General features: G+C 40.2%; 1 protein-coding gene across 2 annotated transcripts in view; it reads left to right on the plus strand.

The window, feature by feature from the left end:
• Positions 1 to 24,497, plus strand: part of SORCS2 (sortilin related VPS10 domain containing receptor 2) — a 215,843-nt gene that overhangs the window by 174,198 nt on the left and 17,148 nt on the right. For both annotated transcript variants that reach the window (XM_060774105.2, XM_067467754.1), the window contains exons 12-23: positions 3,221 to 3,297; positions 4,446 to 4,537; positions 5,956 to 6,063; positions 6,869 to 6,989; positions 8,710 to 8,843; positions 10,290 to 10,418; positions 13,766 to 13,937; positions 16,229 to 16,415; positions 19,780 to 19,913; positions 20,788 to 20,911; positions 21,238 to 21,350; positions 23,941 to 24,066. In XM_060774105.2, coding sequence (XP_060630088.2) covers positions 3,221 to 3,297; positions 4,446 to 4,537; positions 5,956 to 6,063; positions 6,869 to 6,989; positions 8,710 to 8,843; positions 10,290 to 10,418; positions 13,766 to 13,937; positions 16,229 to 16,415; positions 19,780 to 19,913; positions 20,788 to 20,911; positions 21,238 to 21,350; positions 23,941 to 24,066 — 1,517 coding nt within the window. The remainder of the gene's footprint in view (positions 1 to 3,220; positions 3,298 to 4,445; positions 4,538 to 5,955; positions 6,064 to 6,868; positions 6,990 to 8,709; positions 8,844 to 10,289; positions 10,419 to 13,765; positions 13,938 to 16,228; positions 16,416 to 19,779; positions 19,914 to 20,787; positions 20,912 to 21,237; positions 21,351 to 23,940; positions 24,067 to 24,497) is intronic.

Raw genomic sequence — 24,497 nt, forward strand, 5'->3', positions numbered from 1 at the left:
CTTCACTGGACCAAATTTGACACAAATACTCAATATACCCAAAAGTGAATACTAGTGGGGTTGGGGGGGAGTTGATTTTGTCATTTGGGAGTTGTAGTTTCTGGGATTTATAGTTGACCTACAATCAAAGAGCATTCTGAACTCCACCAACAATGGAATTGAACCAAACTTGTTACACAGAACTTCCATAACCAACAGAAAATACTGGAAGGGTTCATGGGCATTGGCCTTAAGTTTTGGAGTTGTAGTTCACCTACACTGTGGACTCAAACAATTATGGATCTGGACCAAACTTGGCATGAATACTCAATATGCCCAAATGTGAACACTGGGGAACTTTGGGGAAAATAGACCTTGACATTTGGGACTTGTAGTTGCTGGGATTTATAGTTCACCTACAACCAAAGAGCATTCTGAATCCCGCCAACGATAGAATTGGGCCAAACTTCCCACACAGAACCCTCATGACCAACAGAAAATACTGTGTTTTCTGATGATCTTTGGTGACCCCTGGGACACCCCCTTGTGACCCTCCCAGGGGTCCCAACCCCCAGGTTGAGAAACACTAATCTAATTTTTGTGGGTGAGAATTTTAAATGCCCGTCCTTAAACTGCAGATCCTAGCATGCTATGTGATTTATTTATTTATTTATTTATTTATCGTGTCAGGAGCGAACCAAACTGTTGTATTGCATTAAAACACACACAAACACAAAGTTTACAAACTTGACATTCTATTCAATGTCCTTTGACAGGAAATCATTAATTCCATGTGATCCCATGGCAGTTAAAGTGGAACAATAATGCTATAAAATATTGTGTGGTAGAGCCAAAAGTCACAGTGAATCATTGTTGTTGTTGTGGTGGTGGTGGTAGTAGTAGTAGTAGTAGTAGTAGTAATAGCACTGGGTCAAACTGCTTGTATGGGGATGTTTGATTGTTATGTAATAACAGTGAAGTAATATTATAGCAGAATTTACCAAATTGTTGATACAGCAAATATAAGATGAGATCAGAAACACAGATAGAGAATGGGCCGCATTGGATACAAGCTCTTAGAGAAAGCAGGAAGTTAGAAACAGAAGGTAATCAAGAAGTACAGGAGGGTCACTGTTCCTTTTGAAAGAGTCCAGGTTTCACAGATTGGTTCTGGTGTGAAACACATCCCTCTTGAGCTGGACATGAATCAGAATAATCAAAGAACCTTTCCAGGAATATTGGGTTAATCAAAGTTAATTTATAAAAACATGCTCCATTGGAGGCAATCCAGGAGGGACATCAGAATGGAAGGAAACCTGTATTATCACAGACCAATAGAGTTAATTAATTTTATCCCTCTTGTCAGAAGGATTTTCCATTCATAGAATAGAACTGAATGGGGTCCAGTCAGCTCTAATTTCACTCATTCCAAAACAAATACGGGAAGTAAGAATTGTATTTTTTTCAAAATTACTGCTTTTTGTTCCTCGTCCATGCAGGGTCTCACCTGTCTCTGACAGTGGCAAAGACAACTGAATCAATTTTGGTAGCCCACCTTAGCGCCTGCAAATTCCACACTAAAATGTCTGTGGTTGCAGCAAATTTGAGGTGAACGTAGGTGTCAGTTACCAGGGTGCTTTAAGTGTATATTAGTTTCCCTGACTGATTTTGACAACTCTGTCCTTTCTATACTGGACTGCAGCAATGTGATTGTACTGCTACTGGTGAACTTTCCTTGAAAAGAACGACCCAGTAGTAAATAATAATAATAATAATAATAATAATAATTTATAATCTGCCCTCTGTCTCCGAAGGGACTCAGGGCAGTTTATATTACAGTATGTTAAAAGATGGCAGGTTTTGTCCGTAGCATCTCTAGCTACAAATTGTCAGGTGAGAAGCAAAACATTCATTCACATGATACTCCAGAGAGCTCCTGTGAATCAGTCGGTGATACAGGGTAGAATATTTATTGGACTTGGTAGAACCAGTGCTGGGCTCATGTGCAATCTAGGTGTGGTACAGTTTGGGACCTCACATTATGAGGTGTTTCTATATTAAAGATATAAATCTTCAATTATTTCATCCTCATATGCAAGGACAAATAATGGCAGCCGTTTAGACTCTTCCCTGTATACGTGTGTCCCAAAGGAACATATTAAAGGTTTCCCCTTGACATTAAGTCTAGTCAAATCTGGGGGGTGGTGCCTATCTCCATTTCTAAGCCAAAGAGCCAGCATTGTCCATAGACACCTCCAAGGTCATGTGGCGGCATGATTGCATGGAGCGTCATTACTTTCTCGCTGGACCAGTACCTATTGATCTGCTCACATTTGCATGTTTTTGAACTGCTAGGTTGGCAGAAACTGGGGCTAACAACAAGAGCTCACCCCATCCCTGAGATTCAAACTGCTGACTTTCTGGTCAGCAAGTTATGCAGCTTATAGATTTAACCCGCAGTGCCACTGTGGCCCCTTAAACGAACATAATCTGTATCAAAAAGACATTTTTAAGTGCAGGAAAACTATTTTCTATGCAAAAACTATTTTTTCCACCTCCCAAAAATGTTCCTCTTCAATGCTTTGAGACATTTGAATAGTGGGAGAAAATTGTGCAAGGTTCTCGGTTGTTTTTTATTCTTCTTGTCAGAGTTTCCTCATACTTTTTTTTAAACTTTTATTCTTCTTGCCAGAGTTTCCTCATACTGGGAATGAATAATAATGAATATCCGTACCCTACAGACAAAAACAAAGTACAAATACTGTGCTGCTATTTCAATTGTTGGTAATGGTATGGGACATTTTAAAACAACGCAGTATAACACCTTGAGTCTTTAGCAGGGCTTCTAATTTTGAATGTGAAGCAGCTTCCTTTCTTCTTACCATTAATTTGCTGCCTCAATGCAGTGTAGTAAATAAACTGCTAACTTTTACTGGAGATTTGTGAGAAGTCTCTTAAAAATTAAGAAACACATTCCTGTGTTAAAGTGACACTCACTTTGAGAAGGAGAAATAGTTGGTTTGGTTCAATTTAGATTCCTCACATGTGATGCTTTAGGACTGTGTGACCCATTCTTATTGCGGCTGGTGACTTGGAGCGCATGAGCAGCCCTTTGCATGCTGAACGGTTTCTGTGTAGCACTGAACCCATGCTTACCCATCATTGTGGGGGGTACAGACCTGATTTCAAATATGTGGTATGTCAGCCTAGTAACCCCCACTTATTTTATCTCTCTTCTCAGGAAATCTGGGTGCCCAGCTCGTTGAATATAAAGAAGAAATGTATATAACATCTGACTGTGGCAAAACCTGGAGGCAGGTAAGGACAATTGCTTCATGTTACTACATGAATAATATGTAGTATTATTCAAATAATATGCAGATATTACTTTTATTAACACTGGACTCTCACAACTCCATAGATAAGAGCCTCAATCCAGCTAAGGAAATATATATGGAGAAATTGAAATAGGTGCTGTATGTATAAAGAGGCCTAAGTTTGGCTTTCCAAAGTGCTTGTGATCTTCATTGCTCTAGCTCAGTGATAGTTTCAACACAAGTTTTCCACTTCTGTCTTACTTTACTATAAAAAGATCTATAGTAATCCAATAGCACCTTTGAAGACCCGTCCACACAGCTATATAACTCAGAATGTCCACAATATCTGCTTTGAACTAGATTGTATGAGTCCACACTGTCAGATAATCCAGTGCATTACATTCAGACCTAGCCCCAACAGACAAGAGTCCTTTGTTCCACCCTGGTCATTCCACAGATATATAAACCCATTTTCCTAGTTCCAACAGACCTCACTACCTCTGAGGATGCTTGCCATAGATGCAGGTGAAATGTCAGGAGAAAATGCCTCTAGAACATGGCCATATAGCCCGAAAAAACCTAATTAACAACCCAATCCAGTGCATTGTGGATTTAATACAACTGTGTGGAAGGGGCCTGAGATGATCTTGTTTGTTCTAGTATGGGCATTTGTGACTTATCAGTTGACATCTTTGGATATACAGACACTTCTGTGCATCTGAAGAAGAGGATATCTATTCACCCAAGGTCGTGCTAAAATAAACTGGTTACTTTCAAAGGTGTTACTGGATTTCTTTATGCTGAAACAGACTTGGGGCCCTTCCATACTGGCCCTATATCCCAGGATTGGATCCCAGGTTTCTACTTTGAACTGGATTATATGAGTCCGCACTGCCAGATAATCTGGGATAAGCAGAAAACCTGGGATCCAAGCCTGTCTGGAAGGGCCCTCATTCCAATGTTTAGGGGGAGTTTAAATATTATCATGAAATTGTTATTATCCTAAATCAGCTCACCCTTTTAACATCAAATTAAAATGACATTTTATTGCATTATGGAGCTCTAAATTAAATACACCATATAGATAGCATTTTAATGCATTATTCTAGAATGCATTGTTATTTTATTGGGATTTCTCTTGGCTTCTAGGTTTTTGAAGAGGAGCATCACATCTTGTATCTGGATCATGGTGGAGTGATTGTGGCCATCAAAGACACCTCTATCCCACTTAAAATACTCAAGTAATTGTACAGTGAACTTTCATATACTTACCATATTTTCAAGACTACAGAATGTTCTGTTGATTGACATGAGCTTTCCCCTCTGGGAAAGTCATCTTACTGATCTAGCATTTCGATAGATGTTACTATTCTAACATTTGTTCAGCCATCATAATTTAGTTGTGATAATACGCAACACAGATTTCTGTGAATGGTATGAAAATTAGAATGGATAATATGAAATGATATAAAAATCTGAATGCACAAAAGAAATTCTGAGGGCAACACTTTCCTTGGGCTTAGTTTCTTTAAGTTTGAGACTTACTGACACATAGAGTCAGTAAGTTTAAACCAGTGGTTCCCAACCTTTTTTTGACCCAGGACCACTTGACCAAGGGATCACTCTCCAACATCAGAAAATTGCATTGGATAGACCACATCAGCTCTAGTTTCTGAGACAGAACATTTGCCACCCAGTAGTCGCTATCTGCTCACCCACAGAATAATAATCTAGAGCTGATGTGGTCTATCCAGTACAATTTTCTGAACTAGCATCCCAAATAATCCCAGGAACATGCCTAAAAATGAAGACACCAAGGTGCCCCCACTTCCGGACTCATGGAACGGCTCTGCTTAGGGCGAGGGAGGAGGAGAAGCAGCAATCAGGAGGCTTGTTGTCGCACCTTTCGTGGGTAGTCAGCCTCTCCCCTCTCAACATCCCTGTTGCCTCAGCACTATAAGAGGGTTTTGCGAGGCCAGTTGGTCTTGTCGCAACGGTCTAGTAACGATAGGGCTGCGGACCATATTTTAGTTCTTGGGGACCACTGGTGGTACACTGACCACAGGTTGGGAATCACTGCTTTAAACCCACTGAATCTCTATTTCCAAGTCATGAGCATTACTCATTTGATCCTTGCCCTTTTTGCTGGGTTTCCAGCTACTTTCCCCCCTCTCTTCCTCTTTTTTATGCTATAAGGGGTTAACACAGCCACATCTTTGAAGTATGTATTATCCTACAACAGATATTTACTAATAAATGTCAAGGGACATTATCATTCACTCAGTGCACGTTTCTGGTACATTGAGCAGGATTTACTATTGTGTCGTGTATAAGGAGCTCCATGGCATTTCAAAACTGAAGCCTGAGGAGATTATACTGCTATCTTGGAGGAAAATAATAGTGGCAAGAAAACAGCTGTGTAGGATAACAACTTTAATAAACATCCACGCGTTTGAATGGGAACAGCTTGTTGTCTTCTTCCCACACAACGATTAGAGGGCGGATTTGGAAGATTTGCAGATTAGCACCTTCATTCTTTGTAATTTTGGTCACTAATTAAATTATTACTACTGATGATGTTGATAATAATCATTAGTTAAGCCTACTCTATATAAATCAGATCTCTAATAAATAGAAAACAATATTACTTTCTTTACAGATTCAGTGTGGATGAAGGCCAAACATGGAACACTCATAATTTCACGAGCACTTCGGTTTTTGTGGATGGCCTACTCAGTGAACCTGGGGATGAGACTTTAGTCATGACGTAAGGAACATTTACTGCACTAGCACCCAAACTCTGTGAAGGAAATGGAAATCTTGGGAAGAGCAGTTATATCTTTAACAAGAATGTAGAAACTGCAAGCTTGGAGCTGATGCTAAAATACATTGTCGAAGGCAATGATTCATGTCTGGAATCACTGGGTTGTTGTATGTTTTTCAGGTTGCATGGCCATGTTCTAGAAGCATTATCTCCTGACATTTCGCCTGCATCTATGGCAGGAATCTTCAGAGGTTGTGAGACCTCCCAACCTCTGAGAATGCCTGCCATAGATGCAGGCAAAACGTCAGGAGAAAATGCTTCCAGAACTTGTTCATACAGCCCGAAAAACCTACAACAACCCTGATGCTAAAATAGCCATTATTAACAATTATTTGGGTGATTGAGTAATTAATTGGGCAACCAGATGTGGTGCTGTGGATAAGTCTTCAGTACCCAGTGGAGAAAACAGCTCCCCCCCCCCCCTCTCTATATGGAAGTTACATCCATCACAATAAAACCAGCAACAGACTTTGATTCATGAGAAGTCTGATGCTCCCTTGGAAGCTGAAGGGGAAAATAAAGCTGCTGGTTGGTGGTCACTCTCAAAGGCCTTTTCTTTAAGGCCAAGTGTATGAGGAAGGGAGGAACACTGAGCTCTTAATATATGAGTGTTGGCACAAGATGGCAGGAATATTACTGTGTTTGAATTTTATACTCAAACAAGAAATTATTGGTGTTCTGCTCTTGCATTTTGTTCCTTGGTTTTTAACTGGAACCTCATTCAGAGGCTTTTGATCTTTCTCTTTAGAGTCTTTGGACACATAAGTTACCGCTCTGACTGGGAGCTTGTGAAAGTCGATTTCCGTCCATTTTTCCCACGTGAATGTACTGATGAAGACTATGAACCATGGGAGCTGACAAATCTACAGGTAAAGTTTCCTAATGTATTTGGTTTGGTGGTGTTTATTTTGGTGGACTATATCATGTTTAGCATTACATATACAAAGCGTAATGAGTTTCTGATCATATGCTTCACTTCTGCATTGTATGTCTTTTCTACATTTGCAGTTCGGAACAAATTGGAGAGTCCTATTTCTTCCAGTTATGAAAAATGATTTTGTAAACTATACTTAGCTTTAACACCATGATATCAAACTATCATATGTATAAAACACAGGTTTCCATATTTGAATGGGACTTTTTAAAATTACAAATCGGAATGGAACATATTTGATTATCTTTCCAGTGCATATAGTTAGCAATGCAAAGCATGGCTTAGCATTATGCCCGAATCAGAGTGATTTTCTTTCACAATCTATGCCCTTTGATTTCAGGAAATTCAGAGTTACAGCAAGCTTGTAAAGAGTTACCAACCTTGACTAGTATCAGTCAGATGTTCCCAATGTTATGTACACAGTTTCATATCATATATCATATTGTATTTTTTCATTTCCTATCACACAGAACAATAGTCAATTGTTACCTCATGTAAAAGAACAAGTATTCTTGCAATATAATCCCATATATATTTTTCAGAACTAAGTTGCAATGAAAAGTCCTGTGCTGAGTGAAAGATTTAATGTGGCTTTAGTTAATGAAGTACTTTTTGTGTGTGTCAGGAGTGACTTGAGAAGTTGCTTCTGGTATGAGAGAATTGGCCATCTGCAAGGACGTTGCCCAGGGGATACCCAGAAGTTTTATCATCCTGTGGAAGGCTTCTCTCATGTCCCTGCGTGAGAAGCTGGAACTGACAGACGGGAGCTCACCCTGCTCCCTGGATTTGAACCACTGACCTTTCGATCAACAATCCTGTTGGCACAATAATTTAACCCATTGCACCACCGGGGACTCCTATAATGAAGTTCATGAGGCAGAATAAGGCGAAGGGGATGACACTAAATTTGGTGAAATCTCTGTTGATTCTCAGCTGCTATTTTTCCTGCAAAATGCTTAATTTTATGGTTATGAAGGTCTGATTTTCAGTCTTGTTATGATTTATTTAAAACAGTGGTTCTCAACCTGTGAGTCCCCAGATGTTTTGGCCTTCAGCTCCCAGAAGTCCTAACTGCTGGTATACTGGCTGGGATTTCTGAGAGTTGTAGGCCAAGACACCTGGCGACCCACAGGTTGAGAACCACTGGTTTAAAATAATCTTCATGGGCAGTTCGAAGACATACAAATGTGAGTAGATCAATAGATACTGCTCTGACGGGAAGGTAACGGTGCTCCATGCAGCCATGCAAGCCACATGACCTTGGAGGCGTCTACGGACAATGCCAGCTATTGGCTTAGAAATGGAGATGAGCACCAGCCTCCAGAGTCGGACACGACTTCATGTCAGAGGAAAACCTTTACCGTTACCTATACTTAAAAAAACAAACACCTTTTCTACAATTATGTGCATTTTGTCAAGTCTTTTAGATAATAGAAAGAAGTCTTGCCTAATGGCTGCCTGTTCTATGTTAAGAAAGAACAGTTAATATATGGTGCATTTGAAATACTTTTTCAGATAAGGTTTCTGCTAAATACTGAAAACAGTTCTAAAAATAGATAGTACAAACTCAAGCCTTTCAACTGCAAATGTGCCGAGTTAATTTTAGTCTGCTATATATTTCTGATCATTACAAGAGTTAACATTTTGATGTTCAGGGTGATCGCTGCATCATGGGTCAGCAGAGAAGTTTTCGTAAGAGGAAGAGCTCATCGTGGTGCATTAAAGGAAGAAGCTTTACGTCAGCACTCACTTCCAAAGTCTGTGAATGTAGACCTTCTGATTTCTTATGGTGAGCCTTTTTATAACTTTTTGCAGTGGTTTCAGTCTGGTTATTCTGCATGAATCTCATGATTTATTTGATTTATATAAGTTCAAGATAGATGGGAGTCAGTCCGACAAAAAAGAACTGCGGTCACTGAATTTGCCTATGCCATGTGCCACCCTGCATAGCACATCATTCCCCATTCAGCAAATGTCCTGATTCTCTATGTAGGATTTACAGGGAGCTGGAGTGGGTGCAGTAGGGAAAAGAAGGTAGGGAGGCATGTTTCTGTCTAACACTTTTAAATCTGGGTCCAATCTTTTGGAGGTTGTAAATGTAAATAAATAGAAGCTTTACCACAGTTTCTGAACCAAAATATGCCCTGCAGTATAATAAAGTTTCACTCAGGCTTGTGTAACAAGTAACAGTATCTTTTCCTTCCATTCAAAAGATCAAACACGGCCACAATATATACAGCAGTCTCTCTGAATTCACATAGAGACCAGAGGGAATAAGTAGTCCCTTTAAACAGTCTTTAAATATGCCTCATTTGCTTTATAAATAATCAGGCTTCGGAAAGTTGGCAGCCATTTCCTTCCCGACTGTTTTCAGTCAGCGCTCTCCTCACTCTCCAAAGTTTACTTGTTTATCGTCTTAGGAGCGAACCAAACAGTTGTATTGTAAAAAAAGAAGGCTGTAGAGCAGTGGTTTCCAACCTTTTTTTCACCAGGGACCACTTTGACCAGGGACCACTCTCCAACATCAGAAACAAAAGTGTTACGAATCAGTTTTGGTCAGCTTTAGATTTGGTTTGGTTATTTGGGGTACTGATTCAGAAAATTGCATTGGACAGACCACATCAGCTCTAGTTTCTGATACAGAACATATGCCATCCAGTAGTCGTTGTCTGCTCACCCACAGAAAACCATATTTAATAATCCTTGGCACTATAAGAAGGTTTCGCGAGACCAGTTGCTCTCGTTGCAACAGTGTAGTAACGGTGAGGACACGGACCATTTTTTAGTTCTTGTGGACCACTGGTGGTCCCCAAACCACAGGTTGGGAACCATTCCCATAGAGCTATGGTACTGCAAAGGCAGAGACATCTTTCATGGTGGGGATCCGGCTACCCAGACTCTAACATAAAGCTCTTTTCTGGGTGAAACTGCAGGGACATGGGCTTTCCTAGAGACTTTGTACTTGCTAGGCTGCATCCTTATAGGATGAAAAGAGGTTGTAAGTGACAAGCATCATATCCCCACTGGTGGAACTTAGGTCGTAGAACCCATGAGCCCCCTATCATGCTACACACCAGAGAGAAGTGGGATTCATGCACCAAGAAGTGGGATTCATGCACCGGTGTAAATTGTTCATACCTAGTATTAATATAACAGTTGGTTTTTCATGTTTGCAACTGCTGAAACTCTCAGCAAAGACATGTCTGTTGAATAATTCATTTTTGTCATTCTGTAGTGATTATGGATTTGAGCGTTCAGCATTACCAAAATCTGAATATAGTGCATGCTTTGCTGATTTCTGGTTTAATCCCGGAACACCTCCTGAAGACTGTGTCCTAGGACAGGCCTATAGAAGCAGCACCGGGTAAGTGCTTGGGAAGTATTTCTCTTTTTTTTTCCCCATTACTGTATGAAGTGCCTTTTGAAACAAGTATTCAGGGTTGATAATGGTACCCATCCCTGATCAGATAAGGCATTTTGTTACTTTGAATGCATCTGTTCAGGTTATCAACAGGGGTTATATCATAACCCTATACAAAACAGCCTGATTCCAAAGAGGTTGTCACACAGTACTGTAATTCCACAATTGTCCTCCATTAGCCCCATCTTTGTCTGAAGCTTATGCTTCTTCCAATGCTGTTTTATTCTGTACTGTTATCAGGTAATTTGGAAATTGACTCTTCTTTTTTTACATTTTTTTTATAAGGGGAGTAGCGCACATGTGTAATTCTGACATGATCCTTTTAAGGGTTAATGCTCAAAGGAACCACAGGGATCAAGAAAAGTATAAAGAATACAGGCTTTTTTTTATTATGTCAGAAGCGACTTGAGAAACTGCAAGTTGCTTCTGGTGTGAGAGAATTGGCTGTCTGCAGAGACGTTGCCCAGGGGACGCTCGAATATGTTGCCAACCTGTGGAAAGCTTCTCTCATGTCCTCGCATGAGAAGCTGGAGCTGGCAGGCGAAAGCTCACCCTGTCGCACTGATTCAAACTGCTGTCCTTCATGTCAGCAATTCAGCCAGCACAAGGGTTTAACCCAATGTGCCACCATGGCTCCATAAAGAATAAATAACATTTATTCAATAAATAAGTATTGTATGTAAACATACAATAAGTTTAAAGAATTATTATTCAAAAGTAGAATTGAGCAAATGTTGGTTCACAGTAAAAATAAAGAAAAACAGTAGAAGTGGTGGAGGGGAATGTTCATCTTCCTTATGGAATGGGGTGGTTCCATTATCACATCATTATATAATTGCAGAATTACAGAATATAATTTTGAAACTATATAGTGAATCACTTTTGTTTGGCCCTTGAGTCTCAATTAAGATATATGTTGCTTTCAGACTGACACATTAGAGTTTTTCTAATGCAGTTAAATTCATTTGGATTATGTATTTGTAAATGATAACAGTGCCTGATTATGATATTGACAATTAATAGAGATAAAAAGCAGTCCCAACAAAGACATGTTACAACAATATGTAACAAAGGGATGTATTGTTTCCATGGTTAGGTCTGTAGCTGGTTTCCTCAATAGGTCTATTTAGGACTGACACTAAAGCTTATGGATGGGTATGCAATGCAGAGAGTGGGAATTTATAATTTGTTGTGTTGTCGAAGACTTTCATGACCGGAATCACTGAGTTGCTGTGAGTTTTCCGAGCTGTATGGCTATGCTCCAGAAGCATTCTCTTCTGACGTTTCACCCACATCTATGGCAGGCATACTCAGAGGTTGTAAGATTTGTTGGAAACTAGGCAAGTGGGCTTTATATATCTGTGGAATGTCCATGGTGGGAGAAACAACTCTTGTCTGTTTGAGGCAAGTGTGAATGTTGCAGTTGATCACCTTAATTAGCATTGAATAGCCATTCAGCTTCAAAGCTTGGCTGCTTCCTGCCTGTGACAGTCCTTTTTTCAACCAGAGAAGTCAGCCATAGCAGAGCACTGGACCACTCTAACAACCACCATGCCAGACTACACAGAGAAGCCATTGAAATCCACAAGCATGTGGACAATTTCAGCAGAAAGGGGGGGACCATGAAAATGAACAAAAACTGGCTACCAGTATGTAAAAACTCTAAAATCATAAGTAAATAAAGACCAGCATTCCAAACCAGGGGAATTCCAGACAAGAAATAATCAGAGTCAGCTAACACCTCCCAACAAAGGATTCCCCCAGGCAGGAAGCAGCCAATATTTGAAGCTCCAAGGCCATTCAGTGCTAATCAAAGTGATCAACTCCAGTATTCACACTTGCCTCAAGCAGACATATATCTGGACATTCCAGATATATAAACCTCACTTGCCTATTTTCCAACAGACCCCTCAACCTCTGAGGATGCCTGTCATAGATGTGGGTGAAACGCCAGGAGAGAATGCTTCTGGAACATGGTCATACAGCAAAGAGAACTCAGAGCAACCTTATGATTTGTTTATTGTTAAGAGATGATAGGTTTGAATCTATTCAAAGGATGGGTGTGTTGTATTTATTGGGCCATTCTCACATAAGTATCGATACCACGGACTCTAAAATATAGTTCCTAAGCTACCCCACACATCTCATCATGCATTTTGTCTATTGTAACTTTTGAAGTTTGGTTTTCTTAGTCCTACACTGACAACTTAGAGACCCCAAAGGAACTGGCAAATGTTTTGATTCACATGTGTAACGAAAACATTTCTAGCAGTTTTCAGCAGCAGGAGTTTGTCTCTTGTATAGCTGGTTGCACTTGACTGCTCAAGGCAATTTGGATTACAGCAAGAGCAACTCCAGGAATGGACAGCTAGTGTAATTTTGTGGTCTGAGCACTGGACTATGTCAAATCCCCACTCAGGCATAGGAACCCATAATGGGACCTTGGGCAAGTCACATTCTCTCGAAGCCTCAAAAACGCCTGTGATGTTCACCTTAGGATCACTACACGTTGGAAGCTACTTGAAGGTACAGGAGTATAGCTACAGAGTGGCGGGGAGGATGAAGGCATTGCCTTTCAGTGAAAATTCTGGCCCTGCAAATAAACTTTTTCTTTGGTTCTCAATTTTCTTTTATTTAATTTTTTAACATACTATAAAAAAAAAACCCCTCAAATTTCTAACATCATAGATGTGAGAGTGAAACATTGAAAATTGTTTACACCCAGAACTCTTACATTTACTGTATTTGCATTTCCCTGGGTCACTTTGTCTGCTCCTTTTCTTTGGATGCTAGACCTATATTTCTCAAGATCCAGTTGTCTTTCCGGCTGCATAAGTCAACAGCAAGCTAGACTATTAATGGTCGGGAGCTTACTCCAACCTGGGCTGGCTTCGAACTCATGACCTCTCATTCAGTAGTGGATATAGGGCTGTGTGGAAGGGCCCTTAGCCACCTTGACTAGTAGCCATTCATAGATCTTCAGGAACTAGTCTGATTCTCTTTTGAAGGTTTCTAAACCAACAGACGTCACCACATCATGCAGTACCATGCTTGAACTGTCATCCTGCTCTTGGGATTGTCTTTGGCTTGATTCCCTAACTGCAAACCTGTCTCATCACCTTAGAAAGAAGTGATGGGAAATGTTGTGTACCTCCCTGAGGCACCAATCCCCTTTGAGTTCAGTCAAACTTTCTGTTTCAAGGACAGAAATATATACAAGTGTACATCTAACTTTTAACTGTCTAGACAATTAGATAATATTCTCTCTCTCTCTCTCTCTTGTCCTACAGATATCGCAAAGTTATTTCTAATGTGTGTGAGGGTGGTGTAGACTTACAGCAAAATATATCTCAGCACCTGTGCCCACTGACTGCTCCCAAAGGACTTCAGATAAGCATTAAAGGGGAAAGTCTGGCTGTTAAGCCTGGAGAAGATGTCACCTTTATTGTCAGACAAGATCAGGTAATTAAGATTTTCAATTTGCTTGCTGAAGAATCAGAAATTGATATGAAGGCCACTTAACATATTTTAAGATACTCTCTATATTAGAATGTCATTTCTGAGTAGATTGGTGATACACATTTCATATCATTCTGTGCAGTTAAGATCAAGTTTTTTGGAGACAGCAAATTATTATTTTCTTAATCCTTCAGGAGAACCTTGTCTCTTGAGAAGAATCAGATAGATCATCTGATCAAGAACCAGATTTACCTACCTAACAGTTAGGAAGAAAGCTTGTAACAGAGCTCTGCCTTGCAAGTGTGGTTTGATGATGGATCCAATTCACTGTCACTATTATTTATTATTTATTTATTTACTGTATTTGTATACCGCCTTTCTCAGCCAATTGGCGACTCAAGGCGGTTACCAACAAATCAGTATACATAAAACATAATATAGATAAAAAACATTAAACAGTATAAAACATCACAAAAGCAATAAAAACAACATCATCAGTGTCTCATTATTCTCAAGCATTGTCCAGTTCCATTGTCAGGTCATTCGATTTCCTATATTAGGTACTCTGTATTTGTAAACGCTTGTCTGAATAACCATGTTTTAACGTGCCTCTGAAATGTCAAGAGGGAGGGAGTGGATCTGATCTCCCTAGGGAGGGTGTTCCATAGCCAAGGGGCCACCACTGAGAAGGCCCTGTCTCTCGTCCCCGCCAAATGTGCTTGTGACGAAGGTGGGACTGAGAGCAGGGCCTCCCCAGATGATCTTAAAGTCCTCTGTGGTTCGTAAGGGGAGATACGTTCGCACAGGTAAGTTGGGCCAGAACCGTTTAGGGCTTTATAGGTCAAAGCCAGCACTTTGAATTGGGCCCGGTAGCAAACTGGCAGCCAGTGGAGCTGGCACAACAAGGGGGTTGTATGCTCCCTGAGTGCCACTCCTGTTAAAAACCTGGCTGCGGTTCGTTGGACTACTTGAAGCTCCCGGACCATCTTCAAAGGCAACCTCACATAGAGAGCGTTGCAGTAATCTATACCCAATATTTTAGGCCCTGGTTGGTTTTGGGAATGTATTGTCGAAGGCTTTAATGGCCGGAATCACTGGGTTGTTGTAGGTTTTTCAGGATGTATGGCCATGTTCTGGAAGCATTCTCTCCTGACGTTTTGCCTGCATCTGTGGCAAACATCCGTACAACCTCTGAGGAGGAGTGCCACAGATGCAGGCAAAATGTCAGGAGAGAATGCTTCTAGAACAGTGGTTCTCAACCTGGGGTCCCCAGAGGTTTTGGGCCTACAACTCCCAGAAATCCCAGCCAGTTTACCAGTTGTTAGGATTTCTGGGAGTTGAAGGCCAAAAACATCTGGGGATCCCAGGTTGAGAACCACTGTTCTAGAACATGGCCACACAGCCCGAAAAACCTGCAACAACCTGGTTTTGGGAATGTTTCCCATTTTTTCTTGAATCTGTGGTAGAACATTAGGGGGAGAAACCCCAAATCAATCTGGGGTACTCTTATCACAATCTCATGTTTCTATTCTTCAACCAGTCCAAGAGAGATGAGGACAGAAACAGGATTCCCCTTCTGAGTGTTCTAGTTTTGATCTTATCAGGAAGAAGAAGTTTGAGGTTCAAAGCTAAAGAAACCTTAAGCAAATTTCAAAAATATTCCTATTTACAAACCAACAGGTTGATTAATAGACAAAAGAGTGAACTCGAAACTATCACCTTTATTAGAAATATTACCTCACATGGTTGAATCAGTTTAAATGTGCACCACATATCTATATATTGGTGGAAATAAATAAATAAATAATAAACTTTATTTAATACCCCGCCACCATCTCCCCAACGGGGACTCGGGACGGCTTACATGAGGCCAAGCCCAATAACATATTACAATAAAGCAAAACCAAAACACAATAACAACACAGTAAAATACATACAACATATGAGTACAAAAACGATAAGCAAAATCATACACAGTAAAATAACATAACATAACAATGAGTGGGCCGCATGTGCAAGATAAAAACTAAAATACTAAAAATGCTAAAACCAGGATGAGATAGGGATGGAGCAGATTGTTTGTGGGGGAGAAATTCATAAAGGAACGGGGTCATAAATATAGACCTTCATACAGGTGGGGAAATACACTCTGGGGACAAAAAGGAGGTAATTGTCAGTATGATGAAAAGTAACAATCTTCTGATATCTAATTTTATTTTGTTTCCTATTATCATTGGCTGAGTATGTGATGTTTCTTTTGTCTTCTAATTTCATTTATTCTTGAATTTTCATAGGGAGATATTTTAAATACCAAGTACCAAGTGAATCTTGGTGATGGAGTAAAGGCAGTGTACATGAACCTCACGTTGACAGGGGAACCCATTCAGCACCGCTATGCAAATCCTGGCGTTTACCGTGTCTCCGTGGTAGCAGAGAATGCGGCTGGCCGAGATGAAGCCATTGTGTTTGTTCAGGTTCAGTGTAAGTCTTTCATTCTCTTACGCCCTTTTCTCAAGTCTTTTACCTCTGTTGTTTTCCTTTTCATTAACATTAAATGAACTGCTAATTTGGTCATACAACTTTCCAGCTATCTGCAGAGATGGCTTTTGACAAACTGAATCAGAGACTTTGATCTAGATGTGTGGCCAAGGCAGCCCTTGTTTGAACAAAAGTTTTGTTTTGTTTTTGTCTTCAATTTTTATGGCATTTTCAAAAAGCTACAGCTTAAAAACCCCAGTCAAAATTAAATAAAGTAGTGAAACACTAAAATATAACAACTGAAACTATGCTAAAACACCCCTCAAATCCTTCCTCCCCACAACCTCCCTTGCCCCGTAACCCCAATGTAAAAATCTATATAAATAAAAATGTAATGTTTGTTTGTGGGATTAACAGAACTCAAAAACCACTGAACGAATTGACACCAAATTCGGACACAAGACACCTAACAACCCAATGTATGTCCTTCACTCAAAAAATTGATTTTGTCATTTGGGAGTTTTAGTTGCTGGGATTTATAGTTCACCTACTATCAAAGAGCATTCTGAACTCCACTGACAATAGAATTGGACCAAACTTGGCACACAGTTCTCCCATGACCAACAGAAAGTACTGGAAGGGTTTGGTGGGCAGTGTCCTTTGGTTTTGGAGTTGTAGTTCACCTACATCCAGCCATCACTGTGGACTCAAACAATGATGGATCTGGACCAAACTCTACACGAATACTCAATATGCCCAAATGTGAATACTGGTAGAGTTTGGGGAAAATAGAATCTTGACATTCGGGAGTTGTAGTTGCTGGGATTTATAGTTCACCTACAATCACAGAGCATCCTGAATCCCACCAACGATAGAATTGGACCAAACCTCCCACACAGAACCCCCATGTGGGCCACAGCAATGCATGGCAGGGGGCGGCTAGTAATACAAATAAAATACAAAACTAGAAAAAATGTTAAGAATGCAGATATTTTATCCTCCTCTCAAGCCAAGGCATTAATGGGTTGCTGTGAGTTTTCCAGGCTGTATGGCCATGTTCCAGAAGCATTCTCTCCTGACGTTTCACCTACATCTATGGCAGGCATCCTCAACATTCCAATAAACCCCTCTACCCCTGAGGATGCCTGCCATAAATGTGGGTGAAACATTAGGAGAGAATGCTTCTGGAACATAGCCATACAGCCTGGAAAATTCACAGCAACCCAGTGATTCCAGCCATGAAAGCCTTCGACAACTCAAGGCATTAATCATAATTAAATAAATGTAATCATATAGAGGTCTTCTCATCTCTGACACTTTGATTCAGCCTACAAAATCCATAAAGCCTCTGCATCACAAGAGAATAGTCACATTATTTTAAAAGCAAATGTCACAGTCCTCTGGGCTATACTTCTGTTTTAACGAAAATCCTCTAACATAGTTTTCTTTAAAGTAAACTGTAAAGTCAGCCAATATTTGTGTTGAAATTTTCATGCTCTTGGACTAAAGTGGCACAGGATACAGTGATTTATGTGGCTTGTAAAACCCCTCTGGGAGAGTTTGAAGCAGATCTCACTAAATGCATGCAATATGCTGCCGGGGAAGCGGGGGCACAAAGATCAAGCAAACAGTAAATATTAAAAGAGAATGCTAATGGCAAAGCGCTTTAGAGAAAATGATCTGGTTGAGATGCAAGAAATGGAATAGCGTCACAATAGGAATTACATGCCAAGCAATTAGCAAAAGAAGGACACATCCAACATAGCATTTGCCTTCCGTAGGGACATTTCTTCTCATACTGCCCCCATTCCTGATGCAGAATTTTATGGCCTGGACTCACATAAAATCTAAAGGTGTATCACCGTTGTGGCTCAATGGGTTAAACCATTTATTTATTTATTTATTTATTTATTTATTTACAGTATTTATAATCCGCCCTTCTCACCCCGCAGGGGACTCAGGGTGGATCACATTGCACATATACATGGCAAACATTCAATACGATAGACACACAACATATATAGACACACACACAGAGGCTATTTCACTGTCCAACTTCATGAGGGTATGCTTTGAATTCCAACCACTGGGGGAGCTGCCGCTTCACCGTCCACTGGTGAAACCAATGGAGTACTTCCTCATTCTTTTACATGCTGCTGGAGAGTTTTATGGCATCGTAATTTAGTTAAATTAGCCTCCCCACATAAGCGGTACCTGAATTTCCTACTTGACAGATGCAACTGTCTTTTGGGCTGCAAAGGTTGACAGCAAGCTATACAAATGGTCTGGAGCTTACTCTGACTTGGGCTGGCTTCGAACTCATGACCTTTTGGTCAGTAGTGATTTTAATGCAGCTGACTCTCAACCAGCTATGCATTGAGCTGCTGAACTTGCTGACCTGAAGGTTGGCAGTTCAAATCCATGGGACGAGGTGAGCTCCTGCTGTTAGCCCCAGCTCCTGCCAACCTAGCAGTTTGAAATCATGCAAATGTTAGTAGATCAGTAGGTACCACCTCGGCAGGAAGGTAAACGGTGCTCCATGAAGTCATGCTGGCCACATGACCCAGGAGGTGTCTATGGACAACATGAGCTCCTCGGCTTGGAAATAGAGATTAGCACCTCCCCCAGAGCTGGAGATGAGCACCACTCTCAGAGCCGGAGATGAAAGGGGAAGCCTTTGCCTTTGTGTATTGATGTTTCATTTGTATTTTATTGTTTCAAGGCACCTAACCTTTGCCTGTGTCTGTATATATGCTGTCATCCGCCTTGAGTCCCCTTGTAGAGATAAGGCAGAATATAAATAAAGTGTTGTTGTTGTTATCTTGACATGGCAATTATCTTGGTGCTAATCCTGAGTGGGCTACTCTGGATCAGCATCAGTAGTAACTATACTGTCAGTCCCTGAGCCTCCCCCCCCCCCCCCAGACTATAGCTTATCTTCCCAAATAAGGTCCACTCGTGGCCTTTGGGGGACAATATTCCTGAGTCTGGTGAGTTCAGTGGTCATTAATTACTCTAACAGAATTGGAAAATCCACATAAGCTCTTCCCACAGAGAATAAATTGACCTTTTCAGGTTTCTCATTTGAGCTGGCCTCACATATTCAAGGCAATTTGATTTTAAATGAGACTTACTTCCTCCATTTTCTTATAAGTTCCATTGAGAAAGCACTATGGGAATGTGGTTAACCTCATCATTGTGGCCGCTTACCTCAACCTCTTCACAGCGTGGTCTCTGGAATGTGCCTGAGAAATGCAAAAATAATGTGGCTCAGCACACAGAGCCTGTTTGGATGAGATTGCTGATGAGCTGTGAAACAGTTTGCAAAATTAATGGCTTCTTAATTAATGATTGGGATTATTTCCAGTTCCACTGCAGGCTTTGCATCTCGAAGTTGTTCCTGTTACTGGGAGAAACCAGCAGGTGAATCTGACCGCCATCATCCTGCCAAGGAATGCAAACTTCACACTGTTTTCCTGGTGGATTGGAAACGACCTTCAGGTATTGAATGGCAATTACATCCAACTTTTTAAAGCATGTAAACCTCTTTTTTAACAGTAACACGTTACAAAAAATCTCAAAGAACATATTCTTAAAACAATCAGCTTAAAAACAATCCTCTTAGGCTGAAACTTTTATGTATATCTCCTTTGCATGTCACTTTGCATTGCAAACTATCTCTTCCAGTACAGCGGGGAAATGTCTCAATTGGTGGTACTCAATTGGTGGTACTAAGAACCGCCTGTCTGAGAAGATCATTAAAGGATACACACATTTGTGCATGTACACGCATATACACATACACTCATGGGTCATCTATTCTATATTTCAAATACTTTTTGGCATGCTTTTCTGGGATTGTCTAGTTTTTTGGAACTTTCCCTCATTGGCTAATGCAGTGTTTCTCAACCTGGGGGGGGGGGGTCGCAAGGGGGTTTCAGAGGGGTTGCCAAAGACCATCAGAAACCAATCTTGACACACACAACTCCCATGACCAACAGAAAATTCTGGAAGTGTTTGGTGGGCATTGACCACCAAATTGACCATCATAAATTAGTTAAATTAGCCTCCCGCATAAGCGGTACCTAAATTTCCTACTTGACAGATGCAACTGTCTTTTGGGCTGCAAAGGTTAACAGCAGGCTAGGCAAATGGTCGGGAGCTTACCTTTCGGTCAGTAGTGATTTTAATGCAGCTGACTTCCAACCAGCTGCACCACAACCCGGTCATTTTGCTCCTTACCCCTAAATTCACCCCCATTTTACCCCGTAAAAATTCCTCCTTAGTTCAGATCAGAAATACACAATTGGTAACTCCAGATTTGTCATTATTGTAATTTTTTTTCCTTCTTGCCTCCCTTCACTTCCCTCTTTAGCCAGTTCTTACATTGGAGAATTTTTTGGTGACCAGTTTCGCAGAGGTTGGGGAAGTGAGAGTTACAGTTCAGGCTTCTAGCGGGAACTCGATGCTCCAGGACTCCAAGACTGTCCAGGTTTTAGGTGAGCCCCTTTCCTTTATATTGCATGTTCATACAAGGCAGATTCTGCCATCTTTACCAGTTTGTTGCAAGTAGCATATATTATGATGTACTCAATTTCCGGAACTTCAGCTGTGAAAATGAGAAGCACATACTAACACGGCATGAATTTCACTCCTTTAGGGGCAGTTTTGTTGTACATACTGTGTTATATGTTGTTTAATCTTTTTTCTGAATGTCGGATAGGAAGAAAATAGGTAATGATTTCAAATGCTCTTGTGGATAAAAAAAAAATTGCACTTGTCTTTTAGTTTATTAGTCATATTTTCTCTTTTTTACTTCTACCAGACCACTTTCAAGTACTTCCACTCAGATTTTCTGAGCATCTGGATTTGTACAATCCAGATATTCCAGCCTGGCGGGAAGACATTGGCCATGTGGTAACACAGCAGATATCAAAGGTGCTCTGTTTGATTGTTTTTCTCTTTCTTTCTCTGTCTCTTTGAAGCTGAACAACTTGAAGGTTATGTTGGCTCAGCAAAAATTCTCACTCTGGCTGCATTATTTTAGACCAAATTTAAGGTCATATTGTATTGTATATAGATATGTAGAATAGTGAAAGACTCTGATGCCACCATTTTTAAAAAAGAGAAATTGAAGAAAAATTGTTTGAATCCACTTAAAAATTAAAAAAAAACTGAAAACAAAACCAAGAAAATTAACTTGCAGAATAGTTGTTTTTGCAATGAACATTATGAAGGCAGTTATTTGCCAAAATAATTGAAAATGGCACAAATATGGATTCTTTAGCTTTATGTCTGGATTTTACTTTTAATTATTTTACATATCATGAAGGAGATGGTAGCCTTCTGATGTGTCTCTGAGTGCATCTTTACTGGCACATTAAAGGGATGGGATCAGCTCCGTGGCCATTACACCACGCATGGAGTTGATTTGGCACAACATGTGCCGAGGATGCATAAAACAGACTTGAACCATGTTAACAGAATTTGCTGAATGCTCCAGAGCTTACCTCAAGCCCCAAAATATCCAATGAGTTAGGTCTATGTAGTCAAATTTATTTACCCTATTTATACCCTGCCTTTCTCTACTCTGAAGGGGACTCAAGGCAGCTTACATATAGACAGTTATTCAATGCTTTAAAATACATACAATTCCAATAACATTAAAATTAAAATTAAATTAAAATTAATACATATAAAGTACTTTAAAACATTACCTTCAATATTAAAATCACGCCATCCATAATCGTAGTCCAAAGCCGTTCCACAATCATTGCACATATTCCAAATCTGTTATTGCACTTCACTATCCTCTTCTGAAGGCTAGGAGGGAGGGATCTAATGTCACTGGGGAGGGAGTTCCACAGCCGAGGGACCACCACTGAGAAGGCCCTGTCTCCCGTCCCCACCAGTTGCACTTGCAAGGAAGGCGGGACTGAGAGCAAGGCCTCCCCAGACAATCTTAACCTCTGAGGTGGTTCATAGGGGGAGATATGTTTGGACAGGGTGATATATTTTTGGACATGTAAGCTGGGCTGGAACTGTGCCGTTTCCAATTTGGGAAGGGGCACAATTGATTACATGCCATGCTGCTTTCTCCAGGTTGAACAGTCCAGGTACAGGGGATGGCACCTACCTTGGTTTCCTAGATATTCCCTTTCCTGTGCCCTCTAGGAAAAAAATGAGAGTAGACACTTCTCACCGCATAAGGTTACAATGTTCAGCGAGTGGAGGAGATAGGAGGGGGAGAGGAGGGAGCAATTTCTCCTCTCCCCCCTTTGATGCCTTGATGCTTTGGATAGTGTCCACTGCCAATTTTGTGCCTGATGGGCACCAGAAAGGGGAGCTCATGGAGAGCAATGTAAGTAAGTGTCACAGGGGAGCAGTACCAAACCATTTTTGGCACCACTCTCTCATGCAGTCAACATTCAGCATAGTCTCCATGCAGCTTGTGAGAAGTCAATGGTGATGCTGATCTAGAGTATCCCCCCCCCCCCCCTGAATCAGCATAGCCTTATCTGGCCTTCAAGATGTACCCTTAGTTAGACTACTAATTTCATTTTAAAACTGCATCAAAAGCAAAGGGCACTAGATTGCCACGTAAAGACTCAAGATAATAATAATAATAATAATAATAATAATAATAATAATAATAATTAAATTATTAATTTATTTATTTATACCCTGCCACCATCTCCCCAACAGGGGACTTGGGGGGGCTTACATGAGGCCAAGCCCAATCAACAAATTACAGCAAAATAAAACCAAAAACACATGAAACAAACAACAACATCATAATTACATAAAACATATAAAGTACTTTAACGATATAAGATTACAATAAACCCAGTCACAGTGACAATGGGCGGCTACATGTGCGAGAAAATGATTAAAAAACTGATTAAAGACACGGGTGAGATAAAAGGAGATGGTATTGTAGACTTCAGATAACATACTTCAGTACATACTCTTTGATATACATGCCAAGATTTCAAGTGTTCAGATTTCAGAAACACACATTCTCTTTTATTACTAGAAAAAAATGCCTATCTTACATTGCCTATCTCTGTGTTTTTAAAATATTTTAAATTTTTATTCTTGAAGTGGCCCTGCCCTGTGGAATTTCTTGTGTTTGATGTTTGATTTTATATTGCTGTGTTGTTTATTATATTGGTTTTTACATTTTATGTTTTTGTGTAATACTGTGTTTATTGTGTTGATGGGAGTGGTCTCATCAACTGCCCCTGGGGGAGATGGAGCGGGGTATAAATTAAATATTATTATTATTATTATTATTATTATTATTATTATTATACAATTACTTACATTTTTTCTAATAATATCTCTAAATTGCAATACTTTCCCCTTCTTATTAAAGACGTTTTCAAATCTTGAGTGATCATTGTAAGGTTCTAGGTGCAGTTTTGTGCTTAGATCTGAATGAAAGTTTTTTCTAAACCAGACAGATCAAATGCAAATTTTGTTAAAGGACCTACAGTGAGACAGAGTTTTTTTTTTCTTCCTTTAGGAAACAGGCATACCTGAAGAAAGTCTTGTGACAGTGGTAAAGCCTGGACTTCCCACAACGGCAGATTTACATGTTCTGCTATCAGTTAATCACTTGAAAAGGAAGAGAACCATGTCTACCGATAAGGTAAGCACATTAAGTATTTATTTACATTACAGTCCCCATTGACTTCACTTATTCTTGATCAAACAAAATGTAAAAATGAGAGTTTTGTTGTTTCTAACAATAAAAAGAACCTGTTTCTTGTACTCTCCCAAAGGTGGTGTACTTCCAATAGTCAATTTGTAGTTATCACTGTAGTCAAAGTGCTCTTTCTGTGCCATTGTGTCCCCATTAATACAAAGGCAGTGGTTTTGTACCCCTCATTCTTAGCAACTGAGATAACTGACATAGGGAATAATTACTTCACCTACCCCTCCTCTGTGGTGCTGCATGTGGTGCTAGTGGTGCAGCATGAAAGGCATTCCATTAATTAGGCTGAAGGGCAAGGTATACTCTGATTTCTTTTCCACCTTTCAAGAAATCCAAAGTGCTAATCTTCAAAAGGTATAATATGA

Source organism: Anolis sagrei, chromosome 4, assembly GCF_037176765.1.
Source record: "Anolis sagrei isolate rAnoSag1 chromosome 4, rAnoSag1.mat, whole genome shotgun sequence".
NCBI classification, from domain to species: domain Eukaryota; kingdom Metazoa; phylum Chordata; class Lepidosauria; order Squamata; family Dactyloidae; genus Anolis; species Anolis sagrei.